Raw genomic sequence first — 27,828 nt, forward strand, 5'->3', positions numbered from 1 at the left:
TACCCAGCCTTGCTGGCTCCAGTTATTTTTTTATTTAAAACAATCATTATATTCACATTTTCTTTTTTTTTTTTTCCTTTTTTTTCCTTTTTTTTTTTTTGTCTAGCAATGTACAGGCTCCTCCGGAGCACCCCCACCCACCGGGGTGCCCCACGCTCGGGGCCGTGCATGGCACAGGAGCTGCTCCTGCGGCGGTGCGGGGTGAGGCGAGCTAGGAAGAGGGGCCGAACTCAAGAAAGCAAACAGTGTTAAGGCAGCGGGCACCCCGCCCTGGGCAACGCGCTGCTCCAGTCCCGCTGCCGTGGGGCACCTTTCTGCACGGTCCTCCCGCACCAGGAGCAGGCTGGACACGCGACCTCCAGGCTCTGCTGGGCACAACGGCTTTGCTGAGCACCCAAGGACAGCGGGACAGCACCGGGTGGGAGTGCTGGGCTGGGGGGTGGGAGTGTCTCCTTGCACGAGTAGCCCCAGAGGTGCAACAGCAGGGAAGAGTAGTACACAGCCCTGCAACAGGGCAGGGCACCGTGCCCACCCTTGGGTGCCCGGAGGGGGCTGAGCTGTCCCCCCTCCCAGGTCACACCTGGATGCCTGCAGGCGACACGGTCCCTCCTTTTTCCTGTCGGCAAGGACGAACTCACAGTTCGCTGCTTCCCCAGCCCTTGCCCCCTGCACCACCCAGGGACCGGCCAGTTTCCAGTATGCCGTAAAAAATATATGGTCTGAAAAATCTGAAAATAGAGCTTATCTCCCCCCCCCCCCCCAGTTTTTTCCCCCTATTGAAAATACTGTATATTGTATCACAATCTCTAGTAATGGCACACTGGACTGGCGGGCTGCGGGCGCAGCAGAGGGCAAAGAGGCACCGCTCCCACCTCGCGTCCGTCCTTGAGCAGAGGCAGCAGCAGCCCCGTCCCATACCCCCACAGCACTGCCCACACCGCAGCGAGCCCGGGCTGCCGGAGCTGCCTCACTGCACGCCGGGCAGGAGGCGGGCACAGGCAGCACAGCGTGGGCAGCTGGGCATGGCCGCCTCGGGAGGCTGGGAGCCTTGGGGTGCAGAGCGACGGCCAGGTTAGCAGTACAGGCTCAGCAGTCACCCCTGCTTTGGGCACGGCTGTGGGCCGCTGAAAAGCTGCAGTCTGGGGGTGCCGGGCAGAGCCCCCCGTGGGTGAGGAGGTGGCAGGACCCTCTGCAGAAAGGAGGGGTGCTGCCGCCCTCAGGGTGCCTGCTCCAGCCCCGGGTGACGCTGCACATGGATGGGCACAGCGCTGCTGCCAGCTGCCGTCCTTCCCTGCCCAACAGCTCGATTACCACTGCCAGGCTGACCAGTGCCCAGGTGGGCTCCCCCTGCCTTCACCCCCTCGAGGTTGCTTCCAGGCTCAGAAACCATCTTGGGTGCGGCAGCTCCTTCTCAGTACCCCCAGTGAACGAACACTCCTGCACTGGGCCGTGGCCACAGAGAACAGGATGGGTGATGGCAGATTGGTGGCACAGCTGAAGCACTGCCCCGTGCCTGCTGTGGGGCACGGGAAGCAGGGGCTAGCAGCAGGCAGAGGGGCTGGAGGATACGGCTGGGGGCAGAGGGGAGAAACAGCTGGTGCCAGCATGTGAAATACCCTGTGAAATACCCCTCTGCACCACCACCTGCCTCTTGGTGTGGGTGGCGATGCCCTGCCCCAGGGATGGCACCGAGTGCACAGAGCAAGCCAGGGAAGGCAAGGCAGAGTGGACCCAGCACCAGCCCCAGGCAGGAGCAGCCTGGGACACGGCAGTGAGCTGGGGGCTAATGGGGGTGAGGGCACAGCAAGGTCCTGGCAGCAGCACTGGCAACAGTGATCAAACGAGGGTGAAGCACCAGAGCTCCGGCCCCTGCCATGCTGTGCTGAGCCACTGAGCCCCTGCGATGCCATGGCTGGCACCAAGCCCAGCAAGCAGTGGCAAAAAGGAGAAAGCAGCAGTCCTTCCTCTGATCACACCAGGGCCAGGCCTGGACTGGGACAGAACAGGGGCATTCCCATAATCAGGGGTCCCTGGGGAGGGTGCAACGTGGCTGTCCGAAGGCACCATTTTCACCAGCCTCCTCCCCGCCCTGGGATGTGTGGGACTGGTGGCACCGGCATCACATCCTTCTCTTCAGTCTGTTCATGGCATGCACCAGCCTGGCGAGCTGGCGAGGACGGAAGCCACAGGTGTGGCATGGGGACACGGCCCTGGAACTGAATGGGACAAGGAGGGCTGGGGTGGTGGCTTGCAGGGTCCATCAGGGCTGGTGCTGCACCCGCCACGTCCTCTCCAGCAGCAGGGCAGGAGGAGGCAGCCATCCACATCCCCTTGCCAGCTGCATCCGCACGACAGGGGCGAAGGGAGGAGAAAGGCGAAAAGTGTTCAATGGCATCACAGCCCGGGGATGTGGCTCCTCCTCAGCTCCTCAGCACAGTGTGTCCGTGTTAAACGACAGCTGAGCCTGGGGACACACAGATTTCAGGGCTCAGGGGGAGGCACTCTGCCCAAGAGGTGGGGGAGCCCCCAGACTCCTCCTCCCCTGATAAGCACCCTCAGGTCTCGCCCCTGTCTGGCCTCGATTTCCCAGGATGAGGGCCCAGGCGTGATGCTGGAGCCTCATGACAAGGATAGAATGGAGAACGGGGACACTGAGATGCTGGGGCTGCCTCTCACCCTCTCCTCCTCAAAGCTGATGAGGCCTTCATCATCTGTCTCCAGGTCCTCCTGCTCCTCCACTACCAGGGCCCGCAGCTCTGTGGGCGCAGCCCGCGGGCGCAGCAGGCTCAGCACTCGCTCCCAGGGGGACTGCAGGGCACAGCTGGGGCTCGTCTCTTGCTGCTCCAGGTTGTCGCTTTGCTTCTTGGCAAAATTCACAAACACCTGGAAGGAAAAAGGGGTGAGAGCCCTGCCCCGGGGCTGCCCCTCACCTGACACCTCTACTGCTGTGACCCAGCCTCCGTGTGCCCCCACATTCCCAGCCCAGCACTTGCTCCTGTCCTGAAGGCTTCTGGCAGGCACATGGACACTGCCACCCTCCCTCAGCGTGAGCACCCGGCTGCTCGTGCCATCCCCAGCCTCACGTTGTCCAGCGTGGTCTGGCTGACGGAGTAGTCCTCAATGCCCAGCACATCCACCACCTGCTCCATCTTGCTGAAGACCTGTGCCAGCGAGATCTGGTCCGATTTGAGCTGATACTGGGCCTTAGTGTGGTGCCTCTCCTGCAAAGTCACTGAGGTTACAATGGAGCACTCACTCCCCACACTGCGTCACATCACCCACATTCCCCTAGCTGAAGGGAAGATGAAGTCCCTTGGGGGATGAAGGCTGCTTCCACCACAGCATGGGCTGGCAGAGGCAGCACTGCCACTGCTGGGACATTACCTTGAGGATGGCCTCAGGGAAGTTGCGGTTGAAGAACCTCACCACCTCCTTGACGTTGAGGCTGGACTTTGTGCGCACTGTGATCATGTAGCCATCACCAAACCTGCAAAGGGATGGGGCTTCCATGAGGCCCTACCACCTCACCTGCATCTCCATGGGGAAAGACCAACTCCATGGACACTGCCTGCTGGGGATGCAGTGACTGCTCTCACCAGGACCGCCCCGCTCCCCCTGCCCACCCTCTAAAGCACCTGCACAAAAAGCTGTAAACTTGGGGTGGATGTCATGCCATCATCCTGCCATTTGGCAATTGGCACCTCCTGGCAGGTTGCTGGACCCCCCCCAGGCTCTTACCTGTTCTTCAGGTGCTGGATGCTGCCAAGACATTTCAGCCGCCCATTCACCATGATGGCCAGACGGGTACAGAGCGCCTCGCATTCCTCCATGCTGGGGAGAGAGGGCAGGCCTGAGCCTGGAGACATGTGGCATAGGCAGCCAGCAAGGAGCTGCAGGCTGTGGCACACAGGGAGCTGAGCTTCTTAGGCCTTCACCTGATGCACCAGGGCCACCACCACCAGTGCTGGAAGGCAGCAGCAGGCTCCCTCCACTGCTGTGCCTTTTGCCATATGCTGTCCCCCAGAGGCCAAAGAGCCTCTCTCCCCCCCACCATTCGTCCACAGTGCATGAGATGCCTGGAGGCACTGCAGGTGTAGCCTAAAGCCCTCGGACCTGTGGGATGTGAGCACGACGGAGCGGCCTGTCTTGATGACATCCAAGATGAGGTTCCAGAGGAAGCGCCGTGCCTTGGGGTCCATCCCTGTAGTAGGCTCATCCTGCGGGACACATGGCACCCTCAGACAAGCCAGCTCTCAGGGGAAACCCTACAACTCCCTTCCCATTACAGGGGCACAGCTCTACCTCCCTGCTCCCCAGCTTGGAATGCTCGTGGCAAAGCCCATGGGGCAGGAAGCCCCTTCCCAGGGCACTGTTTCACCCAGGATAGCTGCACGCTAGCCTGGTCCACACCCAGGGATATGGAACCGAGTGGGAGAGTGGGGCTTTTGGGAGTGGGATGAAGACCCCATGTCACAGGGTGCCAGGGGGCCGGGGCACACCAGAAAGATGAAGGCTGGGTATCCAATCAAAGCGATGGCTGTGGACAGCTTCCTCTTGTTGCCTCCGCTGTAGGTGCTGGCAGGCTTGTCAGCGTACTTGGTCAATTCAAGCTTCTTCAGCGCCCACTTTACCACCTGCAAGGTGCAGAGGGCTGTGATCACCCTTCTGGGGCCCCAAACACCCCTGAGCAAAGGATGTGAAGAGCTGGCAGAGGGCAATGGGCAAATAACCCCATGACAGCCCCTCACACAGCTCTGAGCACCAACAGGGCCTCCCTGCACCTATGTCCAGCCCTGGACATGCAGCAGGAGCACTGCTGGAGCAGCACTATCCTAGGGCAGCAGCAGGCAGAGTCATGAGAGGGGCTGCACCCACTGTGGTGCCCACCAGTGATAGCTGAGATGCTGTTCCCAGAGCAGACTGTGGCACAGCACCAGCCCTCAGGCACTGCCAAACACCCGACCAAAACCCTACCCTCTCCTCATCCTTCCAGGGGATGCCGCGCAGGCGCGTGTAGAGCTCCAGGTGCTCCTGGGCTGTCAGCTCATCAAAGAGCGCGTCAAACTGGGGGCAGTAGCCCAAGCTTTGCTGGACCTGCAGGAGCTCCTTCAGAATGCTGTGAGAAGGGACAGAGAGGCCAAAGGGAAAAGGAATGCTGGGATTACAGACAGTGCACAGACAAGTGCCCGGCAGGATGCGGGGCTGCAACACCGAGCCCCGGGGCAGGCTCGTGCTGCTTCTTCATGGGAAGCTCCAAAGCAGTCCTCATCCCAACCACAAACAAGAAGACAGCCCCCGCCAGCCTGTGCCCCATACCTGTGCCCGTTAACAAAGGCCTCTCCTCCCGTCGTGCTCTCATCCCCTGTCAGCATCTTGAAGGTGGTCGTCTTCCCCGCACCATTGACGCCCAGCAGCCCGAAGCACTCCCCCGGCCGCACACCCACACACAGCCGGTCCACAGCCAGGATGCGCCCGATCTTGCGGGACTTGTACACCTGGCAGGGCAGGGCAGGGTGCTCAGTCCGGCACCCCAGCCCAGCCTGCATCCCTTGAATGCCCCACAGCACCCTTGTGCCACACCCCCGGGGCACCTGTACCTTGGTGAGGTTCTCAATCTTCAGCATGTCATTGTCAGCATCGCCGCGCAGGACGCGGTGCCGCTCGTTGGCCACATCGATGTCATCTTCGATGGGTTTGGTGGAGACTGGGAGCCGCCTGCGGAAGGGAGCGAGGGGCGGGGTGGAGGGGCAAGCTGCGTTCCCGCACCCCTCCAGGGGGCAGAGGCTCGGGACGGGTGGCAGAGGCCATGCCGAGCTGAGGGTCCCGCAGCAAAGCTCTGTCCCATTGCAAAGGGCTGGGGAGGTGCAGCCAGCAGAGGCACGGCCCTGCACAGCTCTGCACAGCCCTCCCACACTCACTGGGGCTTCCGGAAGAAGTTGTATTGGCACATGATGGTGATGAAGAAGCCGACGAAGCCTTCGATTGTCATGGCAACGAGCCCTCGTGTCACGATGTCCCATTCGAAGGGTGATTTCATTTTATCAAATTGCCCTGAGTGGGATGAAGAGCACAGAGCAGCTGGGGGCACCTTCCTGGGAAGACAGCCAGCCCATGTGTGACAGCTCCAGGGGACCGGACCACCACCACAACAGACCGGAGGTAATGTGGGTGATGCCCCTGCCCTGAGGGTCAGCAGCAAAACAATCAGGTAGCAGCAGCTGCTATCTCACCTCCATGCTCACTGTAAGTCTTAAACTAGGCTGAATGTGATACTGCCCTGCTTCTGCATCCCTTCCCTGGCCATGTTCCTGCATCTTCCCAGGCTGGCTGGCATTGCTGGCACCACTGCTGGTTACAACAAAGCTTTCCCATTCACAACACATCTGTTGTTGAAATCACTATGCAACTTTTCAACCGCACTGGGGTGGATCAATCTAACTGAGAATGGATACTGACTGGATATGTCAGATTCTGCTCTTAAATACTTCCCGTGATACCAGCAGCACCAAAACTTTCTGACACCAACTTGAAGCTGCAGTTAGCAAAAGGGTCATTTTGCTAGGGCAATGTAGCCATGCAAACAAGATATTACATCTGGAACAAAGCAGTCCCTGCATTCTCATCTCTCAGATCACTGCGCAGTGCCCACACCACGGGCAGTGTGTGATGGCAGCAGAAATATGCAGTTCTGCCAGGGCTCAAAACCTCTGCTCTCTGCAGGGCTGATATATGGAATGGCCTGACGAACTGTGCTCAGCATCACTGGCACCACAACATGACTCTCAATGGGCCCTCAACTGTGTCTGCTCCCAAGACTTCTCATTCACATCCCCCAGCTCTTTGCTCTAGGTTGCTCTAGACCCTTGGAGAGTCCCACAGGGTGGTAGGAAGGGATGTGCAGCACAGTGGTCTCCCCTGGCCCACCATGGAGCAAGGGAGGGTGGGAGGAAGAGGCCATACCGATCTTGGCATAGTATTCATTGATGTATTCATTGTAGGCCATCTCCATCAAGCCATGGCCCAGGTTGTAGTTAGGGAATACAAGGAAGCAGCTCTTCAGGTAGCTGTTCACCAACTTCAAATCCTGTGGAGATGGGCAGAGAGAATACAGCCATCAGAAACATCCGTGGGGACTGCGAGCACCTGGTAGGATCAGGATGGCCACCGAGATGCAGTCTGAGCTCACAGCTGACCCTGCTGTGAGCAGTTTTCAGTAGAGACCTCCTGAGGTCCCATCCTGCCTGGCACTATCCTGGCAGCACCACCACCAGTTGCTGTGTGGGAGCCACAGGCTTTGTCACAGCGTCCTGGTTCCTTGTACCGTGCCAGGGACATCAGCCCTCTCATCAAGTTGAGCAAGCATCTCCTCCCTTCCTGATAGCCCCAGTCAGAGCTGTGAAGCTCATACCTTGTCATGCTCAAAGAGCTGCAGCAGGAACGTGGCAACGGTGGCCGTGATGCCAATGAAGAGGTTGATGACGATGAGGAAGACATAGGCAGAACTGGGCACCTCAAACCAGAAGGAGGCAGGGTACATGATGGGGGTGATGGACCAGCTGGGGAGGCAAGTAACAGGACTGCACATGAGCAGGGCAGGAAAGGGACCACGGCAACAACCAGTGAGTTGTGGGATCTCCCAGAGCCCATCTCCCAGCACCATCCTCCCCTGGGGTCTCCCACTCCATGAAACTGCAGAACAGCCACACAGGCAGCCCCAGAGCTGAATCCTGGTGCAGACACAGTGCGGATGGATGCACTGATGCACCATGGTTCACCCCCTGCCCTGCTCATCCCATCTCAGCAACATACCCGTACAGCAGGAAGAGTGAGAGGACGGCAGGGAAGTTGGTGGGAGAGGTGTATGCCGGGAGGTCAAACACAAACAGGATAATGATGCAGCATGTGGCTGGCACCAGGTAGTTCAGCTGGAGAGACAGAACCTTCAGTGACTGCCTGCCCATTCAGCCCAGGGGAATCAACAATGAGGCCATGTGCCCCGCTCACCATATCCCACACATAGTTGGCCAGCCAGTAGATGACAGGGTCGCAGCCACTCACAAACTGCAGGTGTTTGGCCTTGGTGGCCTTCTCAGCCACCAGGAACACCACAAAGCTGGCTGGCACAAAGGACATGGCCACGATGATGAAGATGGCAATCACCACATCCGTGCCTTGCAGGCTGCATCAGGAGCAAGGAAAGAGCAGAGAGATCATCATCCTCAGCTGCCCACCCTAGTGTGAGACAGCCTCTGTACACAGAACAGGGACTCCCATGTCACAGCCTCCCACCCCCTCCCCATGGTGCATGCACAGCAGAACCCTCAACTTTCCCCTGCAAACCACAGCGAGAAGCTCCTTCCCATTCTACATCATGGCCACCCCCCCATGAACCAGCTCCCCACACGTACAGGTAATCCAGGGACAGGCTGGCACTGGTCTTGTTCATGGGATGGTTGGTGACTGTGATGCCTGCAGGAAAAAGAAATGTCAGGGTGTGAAAGCTTGCTTGGGAGAGAAAATGTTGCCACAGCTCCAGCCTGTGTGGTCCTGGCTCTCAGCAGGATGTTTCCTTCCTTGCAGCCCAGAAGCAATGCAGCACTTTGGGGCTGAACCCTCCCTCTCACCAGCTGGCAGACAGCATCCTTCAGACAAGTCCACAAGCCTGGGAGGCATTGCCCCAGCCAGAACCTGCCAAGCCCAGGCCTCAAGCCGCACATAACCAAGGAGAGTGAGCCCCCTGCCCCAGCTGGGCAAGGAGGAACACTGCACTTTAGATCAGGCCCTTTTTGGGTCATGTCCTCAAGCTGTTCCTGATGTACTTCTGACTTAAAAACCCTTCAGGCTCTCACCATAGGCAGCAGGGTTGCCTTTGCTCTTGGGCAGGTTGGCTCGCAGGATGGCGTTGTTGAGAGCGTTGAGGTAGGTGGGCATGCTGTGGTAGCCCTTGTTGTTGTAGAAGACCTGGAGGAGCAGAGAAGAGCGGTGGGAAGCAGCAGAAGCTGGGCAAGACCAGATATGCAGGATGGGATGGGGTGGGGTGGGATGGCCACAGGGTACTCCTGTATTCGTGGCTGTGAGGAAAGCAGACCACTGCTGACCCAGTGGGTCTGATCCAATGTGGTGGGAGTGCTGCGAAGCGCTCCATGGAGAGAGATCCCTGACAGACCCCTCGGTGGAAAGCATGGCTGGAGAGCAGCTGATGAGCTGGCCCTGCTGTGCAGGTGGTGCTGTCCTCCTCCTTCCCATCACGCTGGGGCTGCTGCCACCCACCCACCGACTAGCTGCCTCGGGTCTCAGCGTGCTCCTACCTGGGCTGTTCTTCGGACTGCAATCTTGCGCACCATGGCAGGAGCTCTGGCCCCAAAGGAAGCTGGGATGGATTTCTGGACATTGCCAAAGGTGAGTGCTCCATACCTATAGGACAAAGCATGCCCAAAGAGTGACTGTTGTCCCCTGTGCTGAGGAGCAGGGCCACACTTGACTGCATCCCTGGCTCCTGTCAGCGCCCATGAGGGCCCTGCTCCCATGCCACGGTGCTGGGTGGGACCCCCATCCTCTCTCTTGCCTGTGCAGCCGGAAGCGGTCCGAGGTGTAGAGCAGATACTCCGAAACATTGCGCCCTGTGATGTCTGCCAGGATGTCCCCCGTCACCACCTTCATCTGCGGCGGGTGGCCCCCCACGCCACTGGGGCAGGAGAAGCCAGTCCCCTGCATGGAGCACGTGCACTTGATGGGCTCATGGATGATGCGAGGCAGGGAAGGGGCAGAGGTGATGGTCTCTGTGGAGTAGAGGACGCAGCTTGCAGCCAGGCTTCCGGCAGCTGCAGCTGTGGGGGTGGCACAGGGCAGCCAGGATGAGAGGGGCACACAGAGTGACGCCCTGCAGGCTCAGCCAAGGGGTCCAGCCAGGCAGGAAGGGATATTTCTGCTCCCCTCACACTGGCTCCCACACTGGCCAGAGCCCAGTCTTTGAGTGGTCTCCTGCTCCCCAGGATAGAGATGTCAGGGGATGGACATGGAAAAAAAAATTTGGAGCAGACAGATTACAGAAATGGTTCAGAGACAGTGTGAAGTGTGTCTGGAATAAGCAGTGCAACCATTTTGCTAGTTGGGGACAAAGCACCCAGCCCAGCAATCCCAGCCACAAGACTCTCAATGGTGTCACCAGCCCTGTAAGCTCCACCAGCACTGCTGGAGCTGACAGGGAGCAGTGCTGTGGGGCCAGCACCAGCCCCGAACCAGAAGTGTAGCCAAGCAATGCTCTACCATGGCCAGGGCAAGCTGCACTTGACCGGCACTTGGAGCTGCTCCTGCAGGAAGACACATTGCCCCACCTGGAGATGTATTTCCTGCCTAGACAGACCCACACACCAGATGCAGATGATACCTTTGATGGTAGAGAAGGTTGTGGAGTTCCAGGCACGCAGCAGGTCCTCATCCATTGAGACAGGGTAGTCGGAAGGTGCAGGGGATGGAGGTGGGGGCACGAAGTTGGAGAGTGGCAGGCCCTGGGTGAAGGAGTCAATGCACATAGCATCAAAGTACTTGGCTGCCAGCATTTTGGACTCGTTGCTGTTGAGGTTCAGGGTCTGCATGGGCTGGTCCAGTGTGTTGTTGAAGGCGGTCTTGAGCACACAGGTGGCCCCCACACCAGAGGGCAGGTGGAAGGTGTTCACCAGCTGCTGTGGGCTAGCATCAGGAGACAGCCTGAGGCTGCAGGGAAAGGAGTACATTAGGAGGAACGAGAAACAGAAAATGGGGGAATTCCCACCTCAGCCATCTTTTTCTGGGCAAGTCCCAGCAGTGGCTGAAGGGGCACAGGCACCATGACTGTACAGCCCTGGGTACCCACTCAGCCCAGGCCTGGCAAGAGCCAAGCTGCTGCTCACCATCAGCATCAGGGCTGGCTCCTCTCCCTAGGGGAGGATGGAGGACAATGTGCATGGGGACACTGTGTTGGCCTGTGTTGCTCTGAGCCCAATCCAGCTCCAGCACCAGACCTACTGTGAGCTGCCCTCCCCTCACCCCATGGAGGTTCTGGGAACAAGGTAGAGGATGCCGCTCTCACCGGTACTCACGCCGTTCCTCGTTGGCATAAGGAATGAAATTGCCCTTGGGCTGGGTGTAGTTGTGGTACTGTGATGGGGAGAGGATGAGGGGTGGCAGGTCACCTGTGGAGATAAGGACAGGAATCTGCTTGTGGCCTCTGCACCCCGCCATGTGGCCCCACACTCACAGGCCTGCTGGCCAAACACCCTCAGGCCTTGTCCTTGTCCCTTCTCTTCCCCCTCAGCATCATTGCTGGCCACAGTGGGCAGGCAGGAGAGGGAAGGTCAGTGAGAACCAGCTGCTGTGGAGGCAGCAGAGTGGGATGCATACTCTCCCTCCAAGCTGCTGCCAATGCAGAGGAGGGTGAACACCCAGCCTGGGGCTGAGGCATGAGCCTGGACCCTGGAAAGGGAGCAGGACAAACACCACCATGTCCTCCCAAACCCACTGGGATGAGGGCTTGCAGGTACCTATTTCAGGCACAGAGAGTGCCACAGTCATGGCCACGCAGACAAAGAAGGCAGGCAGGAGGATCTGAGAGAAGAGGGCCTTGGTGTTGCGCTTGGCACAGTGGAAGCGTTTGACGATCAGCCCGTGGAACTGGCGCAGTTTCAGCCATGAGCCCTCCAGCTTGAAGCTCCCCTGCCCAGCCAGGTCGTGGTCCTCCGCCTCCACATCAGCCTCTTGGTCTGCAATGAAGGGACAGCAAAGTGGAGGGTGTGAGCCCAGGGGTCCCGCACCTGCTCTGGCTGGCAGTTGCCCTTGGCACTGAAGTGGGTGCAGCCAACCTGATGGGCCACTGAGCCACGGCACGAGCATGGCATGAAGCAAGGTGGCTGGCTGGCACGTTTTTCTTGGCCCAAAATGGGAAACTGTGACAACAGTTTTTAAAAAACAAAAGTGGTGCTTTTTGGCAGTACCCCTCCATCTTCGCACTGGCTGCAGCCAGTCCAGAGTGGTTTAGCACCGATGAGGAAGAATGGCAACAGGTCACATATAGGGACCCAGCGAGCACAGAGCTGGGACCCGAAGAGCCCAGCTGCAGTGCCACACTGCTGCTGCTCTACCTCCCGCTGACCCAAATTCAGCAATGCTCAGAGCAATCTGCAGCCCTGGCAGGGGAGGGAGAGTGTCACAGCAATAAATTAATCATGACAAGAACTGGTGGGATAACCCAGAAAAGGATTCGTAAATAAAACAGTCGCCTTCAGGCTTCTGTCTCTGTGCTTGTGCAATTTGAGCATCTGGGCAGGGATGGCCTTGAACCTGTGCCTGGGGCTGGTGAACAAAGCCGCTCTCTGGAAGACAACACCACACCGGAAGGCCAAAAGATGAAACTCAGCAGCTCAGCCACGGGGTCAGCGTGTTGTCCTATGCCAGACAGTGCTGCTCCCCAGCAGCCATGAGTGCAAGCAGCATGTTAGTGAGTGAGTGTGCAGGTCAGCAGGTCAGGATTCGAGAGAGACAAAGGGAAGGGCTAATGCCAGCCTGCCTCCACCTGCCCGTGCGCCTGCCAGCGCCATGCCTCAGCATAGGGCCCATCAGCTCAAGGGCACAAACTCTGTCTAGAAGCATCAGCCTCCAGCCATCCCCCCTGGCACTCCCCCCAGGCCGCAGGTTCTGCACCTCCCCTTCTCTTTCTCTGCTCAGGCTCCCCGGATACATCATCTGTTGGAACACAAGCTCAGCACCATGGGGCTCAGCTGAGCCAGCATGGTCTCAATCTCCAGAGCACCAGGCACCACATCCCTCAAAGAGCCAGCTCCGCTCCTGCCTGGAAGCAGCCATCCTCCCCATGCCAGAGCACCTCATCACAGTGCACAGGCAGCACACTGCTGCACGGTACTACGAACCTTGCAGACTGATGTTATCAGGGTCCTGACGATTGTCAAACAACGGAGAGTAATCCCCAAAGAATTCGGAATAAGCCCCACCTTCGTCACCCCGTACTGAGCCCACTGAGGAGGCCGAGCGTAGGGATGCCTGTGACTGCGCTAGCTTGGAGCAGGTCACCAGGTTGCTGAGCTCCACCTCGGGCTTCTCAGGCACATCCACCTCCGCCAGGGGCTCCCTGTTGGCCTCTGGCTTTGGGCCCAGCTCAGGGACGGGCGGTTGCAGGGCATCCTTCTTGGACTCCTTCATGTCTGGAAGAAGAGGAGCTGCTGCTGGCTGTGGCAGCCTTTGCTATGCCTCACCCAGCAGATCTGCTTCGCAAATGGAAGGCTGTCCCAGCTAAGGGATCCCAGCACACGATGCCTTCATCTCACCCCCACGTCCCCCTGCCAGAAGCACCACCACAAGCTTCCCGCAGGCCGTACCCACATCACTATTCTCCAGGGACTGGTCTTCCTCAGATACTTTCAGAAAGACCTCCTCAAGTGTGGTATCCATCAGCCCAAAACTGGTGAGGTCCAGCTCCTCCAAGCTCTGCTCCAAGTGCTGTGGAAAGGAAAATGAGGAAGGCAGAAGGCTCCAGCACCACCACCACAACTCCCCATGAATGCCAGTGCCAGGTGGGATCCCTGCCCCACACCAGCTGCTGTTGGCATGTACAGGCAATGCTCTTTGACAGAGCTGGAACAGACCCAGTGCCATGTCCTGCCCCTCACATGTGCTCACATGCACATTTTCCCCATGTCTCACGGGGTGCTGTGCCCACTGGGCTCATCCCGCCCCTCAACACTGACCCCATCCTTGCGCTGCCAGCAAGGTGAGCAGTGAAGCTGTGTGTGGCTCAGGTACCTGGAAGAGCCTCTCGAAGCAGCCCTTCTTGACGGCCTCACTGGGCAGGATGTAGGAGAGCTCGGTGTTGGTATCTGAGATGAGGAGGCAGGAGGCCACGTACTTCTTGATGAACTGAGAGACACGGGGCTCAGAGCAGGGGCTGACGGAGGAGTGGCCTGGAGGACTGTGGGGCTGGCTGGATTCTGTGGCAGAGGGGTAGCACTGGTCACTCCTCATCTCGCCTTCTACCAGGACCACCTCTCCCTGCCCATGCTATCCCCAGTGCCTTGAGGGATCCTTCTGCACTGATCACAGGGTGCTGGTGGCTTTCTGGCTGCTCTGGCTGTGCCATCTGGTCCTGCGCCCCACAGTGCACCACTGCCCAGTATGGCATCAGCAGGCAGCCCCTAGTCTGAACAAGGACCAGAACTGGGGGCAAGGCCTCCATGCAGGGTTTAACTGGGGACCCAGAAGGATAAACCAGGGCTGGGCAGTACCACCTCCTGCATCACTGTCTTGTCCCACTGTGCTCTCCATGTGGCCTATGGAGACTTGGGGTGGGAGCATTTGGGTTTTGACCTCTTGCTCCTTTCCTGGGCACAAAAAGGGCTGATCCGATCTACTGATGCTCCAAATCATAGGCCCTGCTGGGCCCACAGACCTGTACTGTTCCTGGTGTCCGACTGCCTCTTTACCACCGTCAGCTTGTAGCCGTCGCCATAGGTGCTCTTGAGGAAGAGTGGGGAGCCACAGCACTTGAGCTTGCCATGGGAGATGATAGCGATGCGGTCGCCCAGCAAATCAGCCTCATCCATGTGATGGGTGGACAGCAGGATGGTCCTCCCTGTGGCACAGAGTGTTAGGAGAGGGTGTGGGGTTGTGCCAGGGCTGCCGCAGCCTCCGCCTGCCCTACCAGGCACTGCTTTGGCATGGCATGCTGTCTTGGATGTGTGAGGAATGAGGGCATGGAGCTGGCTGATTCCCCAAGGGTCTCACAGGGACCCCTGGGTCAGTCACCACATAGAGACAGATGTAGGGAGAAGCCATGCCACAGCTTGGGCTGGGAGCCAGGAGAAGCACATCTGGTCCCTCTTAAGAGGACAGTGAGGGGTTTTCCCACCGCTCTTAAGCCCAGGCTCAGTTTTCTGCCCCATGCATGACTCTGCCCTTCCCTGCTCACCTGGCTTGTACTTGAGGATGAGGTCCCAGATGGCTCTGCGTGCATATGGGTCAACTCCAGCCGTGGGCTCATCCAGGATCACAGCCCGCGACCCACCCACAAAGGCGATGGCCACTGACAATTTTCTCTTCATGCCCCCTGAGAGGGTCTGCACTAAGGAATGGCGTTTGTTGGAGAGCTCCAGGTCCTCAATCATCCTGGGGACAGGGATAGAAGCAGCAGGCTGCTGGGGCTGGCCTGTGTGTGTGGGGAGTACGTCACCTCTCTTTCCCACCCAGCACCTGTGGCTCTTGGCAGTCAGGGCAGCCCGGCTACGAAATGAACTTAAGCCAGCCCAATACCCCAACTTTCTAAAAACACTTGTTGGTGCTGCAGCAGGGGTGATCCCTGCTCCCAGACAACTCCCCACAGGATCAGCCAGAAGAGCAGGACCTGCTTTCACAGAAGGACCTGGTCTGGGCAAAAGGAGCTGCTCTGGGCAAAAGGAGCTGGGGGTGCCTACTTGTCCATCTCCTTGCGGATCTCCTCCTCTGCCATGCTCTTGAGCTGTGAGTAGAACCAGAGGTGTTCTTCCACTGTCAGTCTGTCAAAGAGCACGTTGTGCTGGGGACACATGCCCAAGTTTTTCGGATCTCATCCATCTCTGTCCGGATATCATGACCATAGATGGTAGCTGAGCCTGAGGTCGGTGGGAATAAGCCAGTCAGGATGGACCTGGATGGACGGAGAAAGGAACACAGTGAGGAACCTTGCCTGCCTTCCTCTGTCTTCAATCTGAATCACCACTTCCCAGAGTATCTGCTGGGCCCTGGCAGAGCAGTATCAGTGCAGGGCTTTGCGTTGGCCACCTGCTCCCCTTCCGCACCACTCTCACACCCACACTACCTCCTCCTGGGCACAGCATCAGCCACAGAGCCCAGTGAGGATGGCCATGTGGCACCTTCCCAACTCATCACTGACCAGAAGGACACAGCCCATGGTTGGAACTCACATGGTGGTGGTTTTGCCTGCACCGTTGTGCCCCAGGAAGGACACCACCTGGTTCTCATAGAGGTTGAGGCTCAGCTTGTTCAGTGCCAGCTTCTTGTCAGTTTTGTAGACCTTGGTGAGCTTGTCAATGCAGACAACCAAGGGGAGGTGGGTCGGCTCCTCCTCAATGCCCCGTGTCTCCTCTGTTGTGAAAGCAGGGCGGTGAGGAGTCGGAGCTGCACAGTGCACAGGGCTCCTGAGGGCTCCACCCTGGAGCCACCCTGGAGTGGCTGTGCCAGCTCCTGGCCCTTCCTGCTCTGAGGTGTGGGCAGCAGCCTCCAGCTATGCAGACGTGGGATGCACAGACTGCGTGCCCACAACAGGGGCCAAGCCCCAGAGCCCGGCCACCACCTCCGCCTGCCAGCTCACCCAGCCTCCTGCTCTCCATGGCGCAGGCCTGATCCTCCTCCATGATGCTGAGGCGTGTGGTGCGGGACCAGGGCCACGTCCACTCCCAGGTCTCCACTCGCCCGTTGCCCAGCCAGTAAGACTTCTGGAAGGGGAAGTACCAGGGCCGCGGCAGGCCAAACATGCCTGCAAGCAAAACCCTGTGCAGTCAGGGCCACCCCTGCAGCATGTCCAAGCAGGAGCTGGCCGGGGGATGGAGCAGAGAGTCACGGGGATGAGCAGGGGCATCTCCCTGGCTCAGGAACAGCACTGCAGGACAGTCTGCCAGCGCTCAGGGAAGTGCTGCTGGGCTGTGCAGTGAAACAAAGTAAAACTGGGCCTGCCTAATGCTTCAGTTTTACTAGAAAACCAGGACTCCTTCTCAAACAGGCACTGAGAGGGAGTAATGCTCCAGCTATGCAGGGAGCATAGGGTATCTGAGGCAAAGTCTGGGCCAGGCACCTCCTGTATGCCATATTTTGCTCCAGTTGGACAGTAAACTGAGACACATAGAATCACAGACTATCCTGAATTGTAAGAGACTCACAAGGACCATCGAGTCCAACGCCTGATTGCACTCAGAACCACCCAAAACATGACTGAAGATCTCCCAGCAAACTGTCAGGGACAGGGGAGTTCCCAGTGGGTGCATGTGTGCAGGTGCCCCCAAGAGGACACAGGCAGGCTACCACAGAGGCACATCGGGCTGAATCTGGTTGTATCAGGGCTGAGCACAGGCAGGAAATGACAGCATCCTCAGTGAGGAAGTGCTCCAATGCTGCCTCTGACTGCACGTACCTGGGTGCACAGCCTCTATGTACCACGTAAGCACTCCATACACCACAGCATCAATGATCAGCATCATCATGGACAGCAGGAGGTTGAAGTCATCTCCTTCCACAGGAGACTGGCTGAAGGTGTGCCACTGGATGCCCACACCAGCCACCTCGTACAGTGCAAAGTACTTGGAGCCCAGTCCAAATGCCGTGGTAGACATGAGAGACTGCAGGGAGGAGGATGGGGCTCATCAGCAGGAACCACATGTCAACTCTGGGGTAAATTCCCATCTAGCTCTGCCCCACCCAAACCCATGAAGATGCTTCCCACCCTGGGAGGCACCAGACCTGGAGATGCCTCCAAAGTTCCATGGAGAGCCAGTTCACATGGGCACAGATTTGCCTACAGTTTGATGGCCCGTCTGTGAGATGTGGGGTGCCTAAGACTTGGTGGTAGCTATGCAGGGAGCATAGGGTATCTGAGGCAAAGTCTGGGCCAGGCACCTCCTGACAGCTGCACCCAACTCACCGCAATGCACTTCTCAAATGCTGTGATCTTGTCATGAGCCACCTCCTCCCGGATGGCCACATACATGTAGGGCACGTAGCTGAGGAAATAGATGATGCCACCACAGGCAGAAGCCAGCTTGGCTTTGGAGTAGAGCACCGATACCAGGAAACTGCAGAGAGAACAGTGTCACCTTGCCAGCGCCACTGCAGAACAGAGGTGACCCTGCAACCCCGAGGAGCTGATTGGACCCAGCAACACCCTCTGACTGGGGATGAGAGGGTTGAGCTGCCCCTGCCAAGGATGGAGGAACCCTCCAGCACCCATCCCAGGATCCTGCCCCACCAGGGTATTCCCCACACTGATTCTGTTGGTGTTGAGGTGATAAAGGCACCCCTCAGATCGCCTGGTTGGGGCGTCCCTCCACCAGCCCTTACCACGGCACCCTCACCCCATGGCACAAGGACATTCTGCCAGGCACATGGCACTGCTGGTGGCCCCTGAGCCCACTGAGGGAGCCTGGCAGCTCACCAGAACATGATGGTTGCCACAGCGTAGATGGCAAGAAAGAGCCAGATGATGAGGACGTCGCTGTGCATCAGGACCTTGCCATACTTCAGGATGGCGGTGAGTGCTGTGACTGAGATGGAGAGCTGGACAAAGCCGGTGATGAACCAAGCCACCCAATGCACTGCATTGTTCAAGCCCATCATCTTCATCACCTGCAAGGCTGACACTGCTTAGTGAGTCTGTCCCCTGTCCCACACATCCCCCAGCCCTTCACTCACTGGGGTTAGGAGGGCTAAGGGCATCACTGAGGAGCCAAGGTCTGGCTGCCTACAGGCTTAATTCCCTGCAGTGCTGCCCAGGGCTTGCCCCAGGGACGCTCAGGAGAATCAGTTCTGCACAGAGATAGCTGCAGCAGAGCCCTGGGAGGTAAGGTCTGTGCCTGGGGCACCAGGGGTACAGAGAGAGCCAAGGGTCCTGCAGTGGGTATCCCTATCTCAGCAGCACCAGGCTGAGTGCCTCAGCACATGGCAGGATGCGCCTCAATGGGGCGCTGGGCTGAGCTGGGGTCAGTGCTCTCCTGCAGGCTGCCCTGGTTGCTGAGGGTGGTTCCCTGAGATACTGGCCAGCTCAGCCTGGCACTGTGCCTAGCAGCTGGAACACACTCTTGATGGCTGTAGAGCTCTCCCCTTATCAGGCAGGACTCTAGGCTGCTGCTGTCTAGGATCTGCCATGGTGACACAGGGGGCAACTTGGCAACAGGGCACAACTTGGCACAAGTTTCTGCGCCTGGGCTGCCCTGGGCAGGCAGGCATGGAAAATACTAGCTCATCCCCAGGGATTTCCTCCACCATCCCCACCTCTTTCAGGCGATGCTCCTTCTCTGTCACAATATGCTGGATCATCATGGCCACTGAGTAGACCCAGGAGATCACCATGCACAGGGGCATCATATGCTCAATGACGAAGAGAAAGCTGATGGAATACAAGAAGAGAAGAGAGAACTGGAGCCTGGGAAGACCCTGAGAACAAGCCACCAGGCAGTGGAGGGGCTCTACTGCCACCCAGGGACTACTACAGCCCTCAGCAGCTCTTCAGTGACCTGCTAGCTACTGCTCCCATCTCCATTTGATAATTGAGGAAACTGAGACACAGGAGAAGAAAACATTTCTCAGAGCTCCTCTAATGTGGAACACCTTCTGTGCAGGCCTTAGGTTCCAGCAGCCAGGCCTGCAGCACTGTGCACACTATCCCAGTGCCCTGCTTACCCTGGTGTGGACAGGGACCCTAACACCTTCCTGCCCTGCAGGTCTGGGACTTCTCAGCGCTTCATTTAGGGCTCACTGTGTTCAGTAACCACTGACAGATCCACATGTCACCCATTTACCACACTTCTCTTTGTTCCTCATGAGTATTGCAACCTCCGATATGCCCTGCAGCCATGAACTACTGAAGTACAAAATCATTTGAACTATGAGCTGGGGAAAAAAATCTTTACCCATTTGCTTGGCAAGGGAGTTCAAGACACAGCGTAACTGGTTGCCCATCATTCCCAATGTCAGCAGCTTCTCTCGGGCCCCCAGACTTGTATCTGTTTCCCAGCTGAATGTCCTGATCAATTTGGACTGCTTGATGAAATGAGGGAAGGTCATGCTCCTGACCTTCCTCGCCCAGAGAAATGTTACTCACTCATCCCGGGTGTAACATGGATATGGGAACATCTGCACGTAGTTTCCAGGTTCCACCACATCATGGCCAACAAACGTGTTGATGAGAGCACGCTCCATCATGTCTGGGGGGGAGGGTAGGCCAGGCTGAGTGGGTGGCACAGGCAGGGGCTGAGAGGCACAGGCAGCTGGTCAGGCAGCTGGCACTCACCCTGAATCCAGACAAAGCCATAGAGGAAATAGAAACGGCCACCAGTGTTGGGACCAGGCCGCCAGTATGCCCGCCGGATCTCGTTGGTCTTCTCAGTGAAGCTGGAATTCTGCCGGATCTTATACATGACATGTGGGGGCAGTGAGCCATCCTTGTTGGTCTGGAAGATCACACCTGTGGGCAGCAGAAAGGCAGAGAGCCTGATGGCACCAGCCAGCCTGTAGTAGGGGAGGGACATAGTGGGGACCAAGATCCAGGGCTCAGCACTTCTCTGCCCAGAGCAAGACAAGGGCTATGATGGCCGAGGATGGCCCTGGCATGGGATGTGGGGCCACTCTGACTGCAGGCACCCATGGTGAGCCAGGACAGTGGCCAGGATCAAGGCACAGCACAGAGGGACAGGTAAGTGAAGAGAGCTGGCATGCTTGAGTCATACATTCACCCAACACACAGACTGAGGCAGCCAACATCCCAGAGCCAGTGGCCCCAGGCCTGGGGCACAGCTTTGGACATGGTTTTGGAGACCCTGTATAGGAGCTGGTTCCCAGGGACATACTGGCAAAGACTGTGACATTGTCCTGGTAGGCCTGGTTCAGCGTGTAGTTGACGATGCTCTCCTCATCTGGGAAGCCCTTGAAGATGTCCACGCTGACCTGGAGGGATGGGAAGGCCAGTAAGATCCCGCTGCACCTCATAGGTCTGGTCGTAGACCCCATACATACGCTACAGCATGTGCCATCATCAGTGGCTGCACAAGCTCCTCAACCCAAAAGGATGGGCACCTGCCTTTGAAATCTCCACCTCAAGCTCCTGGCCACCATCCCCTCCTCCAGTTCTCCCAGCCTGTAGCCTGAGGGACATCTGAGCAGACTTGAGCCCTCATGGGCTCTGCAGAGTACAGCCAGGGGTGACAGGTGCTGCTCCAAGCGCCTGTGTGCCCGCAGATGGGTGCAGCCTCACCTTGGCCATGAAGTGAACCCAGCCGCAGGCAGCATTATCAATGGTGTCCAGCTGCTGGAGCAGGACGCTGGCATTGGGCAGGGAGAAGTTGCCATTGAGAAAGCTGTGCAGAAGGTCACTGTCGGAGATGTTCAGGATCTCTGGGTGCTTGTGGAGGTCAGCAGTGAACTGGAACAGTGTGAAAGAGATGGGAGAGGGACGTTGGAGTACCCCCTGCCCCTGTTGTGGACACAGATGGGACCAAGACTTCTCAGTGTTCCTTCTGAGGATGGCAGGACAGCACTCAATCTGAGCAGGGAGACAGCCTGGTCCTTGCCAAGGCAGGCTGGGCACCCAGGAGCACCTCACATACAGAAGCAGAAGGTGCCTGAGGGCATGACATCCCCTTTCTGCCCCTGAGGCAAAACAAGGCAGGCTCAGTCCCAGCACCACCCTACCTGCTGCAGCCAGCGGATGCGTCTCTGCAGTCTGCCCTCCTCCAGGTAGGCTCGGATCTCGGGGGAGATGTTCAGCCACACCTTGGCATAATGGGTGACGTTGCCCACAAAGGCAAAGGTCTCATTGGCCTGCGGGAGGGAAGTGATGCAGCTGGAGGAGGCAAGGCAGCCCACTGCCCAGGCTGCTGCTGCAGCATACCCAGCAGCCATGAGGTCCCTGCCCACCCTGCAGGCACTGACTGGCAGCTGCCAGCCTCCTCCTGCTCAGCACTACCATCGCACAGTGCCCGTCTCACAAAGCCCATCCAGCAGGGCTGGCACATGGGGATGGACAGGCACCCAGCCTCTGCACACTCACCTTCAGGATGACCTTGTCCACTTCAGTACCTACGGGCGCATACAGGATTTTGGGATTGCTGGTCATAAGGTGCACGAGAAGGCCCAGGTTTCGCTGCTCTTTGCTGGTGAATCCCAGAGAGCTCATGTTGCCCTGCTTCAGTGCCTCAGGTTCAATGGTCCTGCAAACACAGCCCAGGCTGCAAACCCCGCACCAGTCCCACACCCTCACCGAGGGCAGTCCCTGCCCAGGGCTCCCCGAGAACTTCCCCCAGCCATAGCACAAGGACATGGTGCAGCACCAGCTCCTGCATGCTGTGAGGTCCCTTCACTCTCGGCAGGGGCAGAAGGGGCTTCCCCCACCGAGCCCCATGGCAGGAGCACCTGGCCTAGGCTGTCCCCTGATCCCATTCTCCTCCCAGGCCTCCTACCGGTTGTTGCCGCAGAGGATGGGCTGCAGCCCAGCCCAGAGCTGCACAAAGGCTGAGAATTGCCCCTGGGGGTTGTCGCTGCCCGCCGGGTCCCCCCCAGCTCCCTCCTCCTCCGTCGTGGTGTTGCTGGCAGTGGTGTTTGTGCTGGCCCACCCAGTGCTGTTGGCTGTGGGCAGCGGAGCCTTGGCGGCACAGGCTCCCCTGGGCAGGAGTCTGGCCAGCGCTGAGAGGATGTCCATGTCACGGAGAACCTTCTCCATCTCCATGAGGTCCTCCAGGAGGGCGCGGAGTCGGTGCTGGGCTGCTGTGCTGTTCACCTCATCCAGCTGCAGCTGTGAAGACAAGCAGACAAGGGGTTACATGTGGCCGGGGCAAGTGGCCCTGCTTGCCTGCTGCCAAGTGATGCCACGTCCCCTTTCTTGGTTAGAAGGATGGAGCTGTGTCCAGGACTCATCACAGCGCATCTGCAGCAATCAAGGCAGCAGGAAAATGGCCAAATGCTGGCAGGATCTTGGTGGGGACATACGAGATATCCATCAGACAAGGATGGATGAGGAGGAGGACCTCAGAGACAGCTTTAAGGAGTGCACAGCTCACTGATGGCACTGCCATTCCCAGGGAATCCTGGGTAGACCCTGCAGGAGGGACAATCAGGGAGGATGCTGGGGACACCACATCCAACAAACAGTGCCGAATTAAGTGCCCGGAGGAGGACATCGGCTGCGGTGCCCCTGGAGCCAGCAGGCCTTGGGACTGGGCAGGGGGACGGTCCCTGCAGGCCAAGACATGTACTGAAGTACCTCCCAGAAATTTGGGCTGGCCAAGGGTCCCCGCACAGCCCCTGGTGGTTGGAGAAAAGTAGTCTGGGACAGCCCTGCCCCACCATTCACCCCGTGTCCCCAGGCCCGGCCCCGCACTCACCCTGCTGACAATCTTGGGGGTGTCCATCTGGTCCCGCAGCTCGGCAGCCAGCTGAGCAAAGCGCTGCTTGCGGGCTGCTTGGCTGCCGTTGCACGCCAGCACGCGGTACGCCTGCAGCAGCGGCTGCTGGCTGGGAGCCACACGCAGGAGGCGGCGCAGCGTCCCTGAGCTCTGCTCACACGTCAGCTGCTCCAGAACCGGTGCCGTGAAGAGGATGCGCTGCAGAGAGGGGAGCGTGGCTGAGCTGTCCGGGGGGGTGGGAGCACCACGGCTGTGCCCACACCACAGAGCGTGGCTCGCCGTGGCTGGCTGCTCACCTCCATCTCAGCAACAAAGGCCTGAGGACTGTAGGAGCCAGTGGGGGCTGCGGCGGCACTGGCGAGGCCCAGGGCCTGGGACAGCAGGCGGAGCAGTGCCGGCCGCTGCAGGGCTGCAGATGGGTCACGCAGGGCCCTGTGGACCAGTCCCTCCTGCAGGCTCTTCCAGCCACTGGGAAAGCTCTTCTGCAAGAGGACCGACGGGGGTAGATAGGAGTGTGCGGGCTCCCCGGGTGCATGGGAGCTCCCCGGTGCCCCCTCCATCCCAAGCACACATGAATGCCACTATAGCACCCATGTCCACAGTGGAACAGTGGACAGGAACACGCAGACCATCCTTGGCATGTCACAGGTCTCTGTCCCCACAGCCAAGGGCACCTGGGGCTACAGGGGTAATGATTTTCTCCTCCTCTCCTGGCAGTGCCATCACCCTTTGACACAGGAAATTGAGGCACTGGCATCAGCCTGCCTTGAGGGATCAGTGGCAGCACCAGAATGAAACCCTGGTGGCCCTACTGCCACTCTGGCCACATAATGGTGTCCCTACTAAGACAGATAAATTCAGACAACCCTGCATGCATAGCAGAGGGGATGTGGAGGATGAGCTTGGCTCTGCCACATCCCTGCATGCTTCTCACCTCCAGCTGTGCCATCTTCTCACCGTGTCCAAACCGATCCCACATGTCTCGCTCACGGGTGTCATCAGGTGCCAAAGGAGAGGCCCCAAACAGCAGGCGGTACACCTGTACCAACGACAGGAACAGGGTTGCTGAGCATGCTGACAGCAGAGGGACCCCACTGCCAGCAGTGCCCCAGTGTCAGATGAATGGGACCACAGGGCAGGACAGCAGGAGTCCCACATAGTCTGGCGGCCAGAGCTCAATCTGGGCCAGGATGCGCCCACCAGATGCTGCAGCACTGAGCGCAGCAAACACCACACTGTCACCCACCTCCCGCAGGTCAACGCTGGAGCCCAGGAGGAGCTCGGCTGTGCCATTGGGGAGGGACAAGTTCTGTGTGAGGAAGCGGTGCAGTTCCCCCCGGTCCTTAGCTGCCCACCCCAGTGTGAAACTAGATCCTGTTAAGAAGCAAAGCAGGGGGCTGAGAGCAGCCCATGAGCGGCCAGGACGTGGCCCAGCCCCACAAAGGGACATCTCAGAGCTAGCCCTGCCACAAAGGCCTGTGGATGGGCACTGCCATGTCGCTGGCTGCCCACTGCAGGGACCCCCCTACTGACCTGCCTGGCTACTGAAGTGGGTCTCCATGGAGCTGGGCTCGCTGTTGCTGAGGGCCTCCAGGCGCCGACGCAGGGACTCCAGCTCCTCCTCCAGGCCTGGGTGCTCCGGGTCAAACAAGTTGCTCTGCTCCACCACCTCACTGAGGTGCTCCAGGAGCTGTGTCACCCTGCAGGGAGCAGAGTACTGTGCAGCATCAAGTGTGGGGCACACGCAGCCTGTGGTGCTTGTAGTCCCTCAGGTGCATCGTGCAGCTGCACGTCAAACCCATGCATGTGCCTGGGATGCAGGGGACAGAGCCAGTAATCCTAGGTGTCGCCAGGGCCACCTCCTTCCTCCTCCCTAAATGCTGTCACTTCAAATGCAGGGAAATGAACGGGCTAAGATGCCTCCCGCCCCATGGGGACAAGGGACTCTGCACCCCAAATGCTTCTGAGGATGTGCGCTGCTGCAACTTCTGGTGCAGAAAGCAGTCAGATGTCACCAATGTGAGAACGGATAAGCCGTGCACAGGTGTGTGTTCGTGCATGAGCACGTATGGGACCAAGAAGAGCACGGGAAGGCACGACTCACGTGGAGTTGGAGTACTGCAGGAATCCAAACTCATCACGCTGGCCGTCAGGACACAGGGACTGCATGACAGGCAGGATCCCGGCCGAGGTGAGCGGGGCCGCCGTGTAGAAAGCTGGAGCCAGTTAAGAGTGTAGAAGAGGCAAGGGAAGGCAGGGGCAGGAAGGAGGAGAGGCAAGGGCAGGCAGGGGCCACCAGGGAGACAGACACTCAGTTTAGAAAGAAGCACACACCGCGTCTAGTGAGGCCTAGGGGAAGGTTGGGCAGCAAAGCTCAGAAGTCTGCAGCCCACCGAGGCTGTCCCACCAGCAGCTCCCTGGGGCTGGGGGCAGCTCCTGCCCGCCAACAGAGCCATTCAGCTCCCACCCGATAGCCCATGCCTGCTCCCCTCTGGGTGGCAGTGGCCACCCGGCCCCAGGACAATGCTGACTTCTGATGCTTGCCCACCGGCGTGCTGCCAACCTCCCCCGGCCTCTCAGCTGCTCTTGTTAGTAACCTCAGAGGCACCGCTGGATTTCCAGAGGAAGAGAAAGAGGAAGAATACAACAGGAAAGAATTGGCTCCCAGAGCTTCCCAGGACCCCTAGGCCCTCTTGAGAACCATCCTCCTCCCCACCCGGCTGCCTTGATGTGCGGCTGCTGGAGGTGAGAAATGGAGACATGGTAAGGGGGGAGATGGAGAAAACAAGGAGCAGCAAGGAGACGGCAAACACCCACCCTGACCAGGGCTGAGCCCTCACCAGCCATAGCCTTCCCCAGCTCTTTCTGGGCAGGGGAAGCCCAGCAACCCCTCACTGGGCAGCGCCTGGCAGGGACAAGGGTCCTGCAAGAGGAGCAAGCCCCACCCCCAGTGCCCCAGGTCAGTGCAGTTAGCACAGCCATGACAGGAGGGCTGGTGAAGATGGGCTTGTGTGCACAGACAGGGCCAGTACAGGGCAGATAGGGCCAGGCAGAGCATGAAGCCATAGGCTGGATAGGCCCCATGCTGGCAGCCATGCCACAGAGAGGTGACAAGATCATCACTCAGGTGGCATCTCACTGTCCTTCTGGCTCCTTCCAACAGCGCCATGTCCCAGCTCCACCCCAGAGCTCAGAGGCTGGGACAGGTGGCAGGGGACCAGAACTGCCTGCAGCCTGGCTGATTCAGGGGTGAGCACAGGCACAGCTTGGCAACTACAAGCTGCATTGGAGTCTGCAGGCAGCAGGGTTTGCCAAAGGAGAGATGGGGGAGGGATCTGCCTGGCCCTGGAATGTGTGAAGCCCTGCACAGCCCAAACTGCCAGGGTCACAGCTGCCAGTGGCCCCAAGTGTGCTCTGAACCCAGCCTCAGTCTGGGCTAGTAACAAAAACCTACTGCAGGCAGCAGCAGAGGGGCCCTGAGCACAACAGCTCAAGTTCATCTTCACCAGCCAGGGAGGAAGGCGACAGGTTACAGAGGTGCTGATTAAACCACAGTAAGCTGATCCCGATCAGGCCCTGTCTCCCCAAAACTCCTGGCTGGCAAAGGCAGGGGAGGGGGAGAGGCACCCACCCATCCAACCAACTTACAGACTGGAGCATGCAGTAGAGGCATGGAGGGCAGGCAGGCAGGGATAATGGTGGGAAAGAAAAAGAAAACATGAGAGAAAAGAAAGAAAAAAACAACCAAAAAACACAACACAGAGTGCACATCAGCACTGGGGCAGGAACCAAGGCATCACCCATCACTGCCCTCCACTGGGCTTTCCCTCGCTGGCATGTGCTGAAACAAAGGCTCAGGCTTCATCATGCAGGAACACAGCTGCCCACTCCCAGCATCTCTGCCTGGCCCTGCTCCAGGCATCCTGCTGCCATGCAGTCCTCCTCCTGCTGGCATGGCCCCACGACCTCCAGCTGCACACCTCCAGGGCACCTCAAATTCCTGCCCCATCCATCGCTGGCTTTGCCCCAGCCCTGCAAGCCTTTGAGCCTCCACAGCCATGTGCAGGGCTACACGCAGAGCACAGCCCTTGTCTCTCCCCAGAGTCCCCCCAGCTGCTCCCTAGGAGCTCAGGGTACCACAGCTGTCCTGGCACCACCCAGCTCCACCACCCCTCTGCCTGCAGAAGTGCCTCCAGGCAGAGACAAAAATGCCCTGCTCATGGCACCTGGAAGCTTGGCTGGTCCCAGGGGAGCTCCCCGGGTTGGGAACCCTCTGGCTCTCTAACTCCATCATTCTGGTATGCAGGCCCTCTCTACTGCCCCTTCCAAAGACTCCAAGGGATCCCTGCCAGCTGTCAGCATCCTCCTCAGCCCCAGGCTGTCCCAGGGGGTTGGAACAGCTCCCCAGTGTCCCCATCCTTCTCCCAGGTGTGGATGCCCTGGGCACCACCCGCTCACACGCACCTTCCTTCACAGGGATGGTCGGCTTCTTCTGCCTCAGCCCCAGGAGGATGAAGAATAGCACCAGCGGGATGAAGATCTCGAAGGCCAGCACCCACTGCGAATGACACAAGGCAGATGGACTGTGATGCTCATGGCCAGGACCCCATCGCCAGGGAGGAGCATGGGCATCACCAGGACGGAGGTCCTGGAGTACCCCTGCTTGCATCCCAGTGCAGCACAG

General features: G+C 58.8%; 1 protein-coding gene across 1 annotated transcript; it reads right to left on the reverse strand.

Annotated features, from left to right (window-relative positions):
* Positions 1-51: 51 nt before the first annotated feature.
* On the reverse strand, positions 52-27,828 carry ABCA2 (ATP binding cassette subfamily A member 2). Its single transcript, XM_019621317.2, is given in 50 exon segments — positions 52-2,464; positions 2,677-2,883; positions 3,084-3,221; positions 3,385-3,487; positions 3,739-3,831; positions 4,114-4,217; positions 4,500-4,634; positions 4,975-5,116; positions 5,317-5,495; positions 5,598-5,715; positions 5,919-6,051; positions 6,961-7,084; positions 7,409-7,556; positions 7,810-7,925; positions 8,005-8,179; positions 8,409-8,469; positions 8,850-8,961; positions 9,309-9,414; positions 9,566-9,779; positions 10,388-10,713; positions 11,069-11,171; positions 11,520-11,738; positions 12,903-13,193; positions 13,368-13,488; positions 13,792-13,976; positions 14,435-14,617; positions 14,954-15,150; positions 15,456-15,582; positions 15,585-15,667; positions 15,945-16,125; positions 16,352-16,516; positions 17,168-17,372; positions 17,675-17,825; positions 18,185-18,375; positions 19,021-19,135; positions 19,850-19,952; positions 20,039-20,212; positions 20,595-20,691; positions 20,999-21,166; positions 21,436-21,564; positions 21,794-21,953; positions 22,203-22,534; positions 23,124-23,342; positions 23,441-23,626; positions 24,079-24,183; positions 24,391-24,518; positions 24,678-24,844; positions 25,249-25,360; positions 26,793-26,795; positions 27,609-27,828. Coding segments are annotated over 50 exon segments (7,575 nt in total). The 5' UTR covers positions 27,814-27,828; the 3' UTR covers positions 52-2,428.

This window comes from Meleagris gallopavo, chromosome 19, assembly GCF_000146605.3.
Source record: "Meleagris gallopavo isolate NT-WF06-2002-E0010 breed Aviagen turkey brand Nicholas breeding stock chromosome 19, Turkey_5.1, whole genome shotgun sequence".
Taxonomy (NCBI): Eukaryota; Metazoa; Chordata; class Aves; order Galliformes; family Phasianidae; genus Meleagris; species Meleagris gallopavo.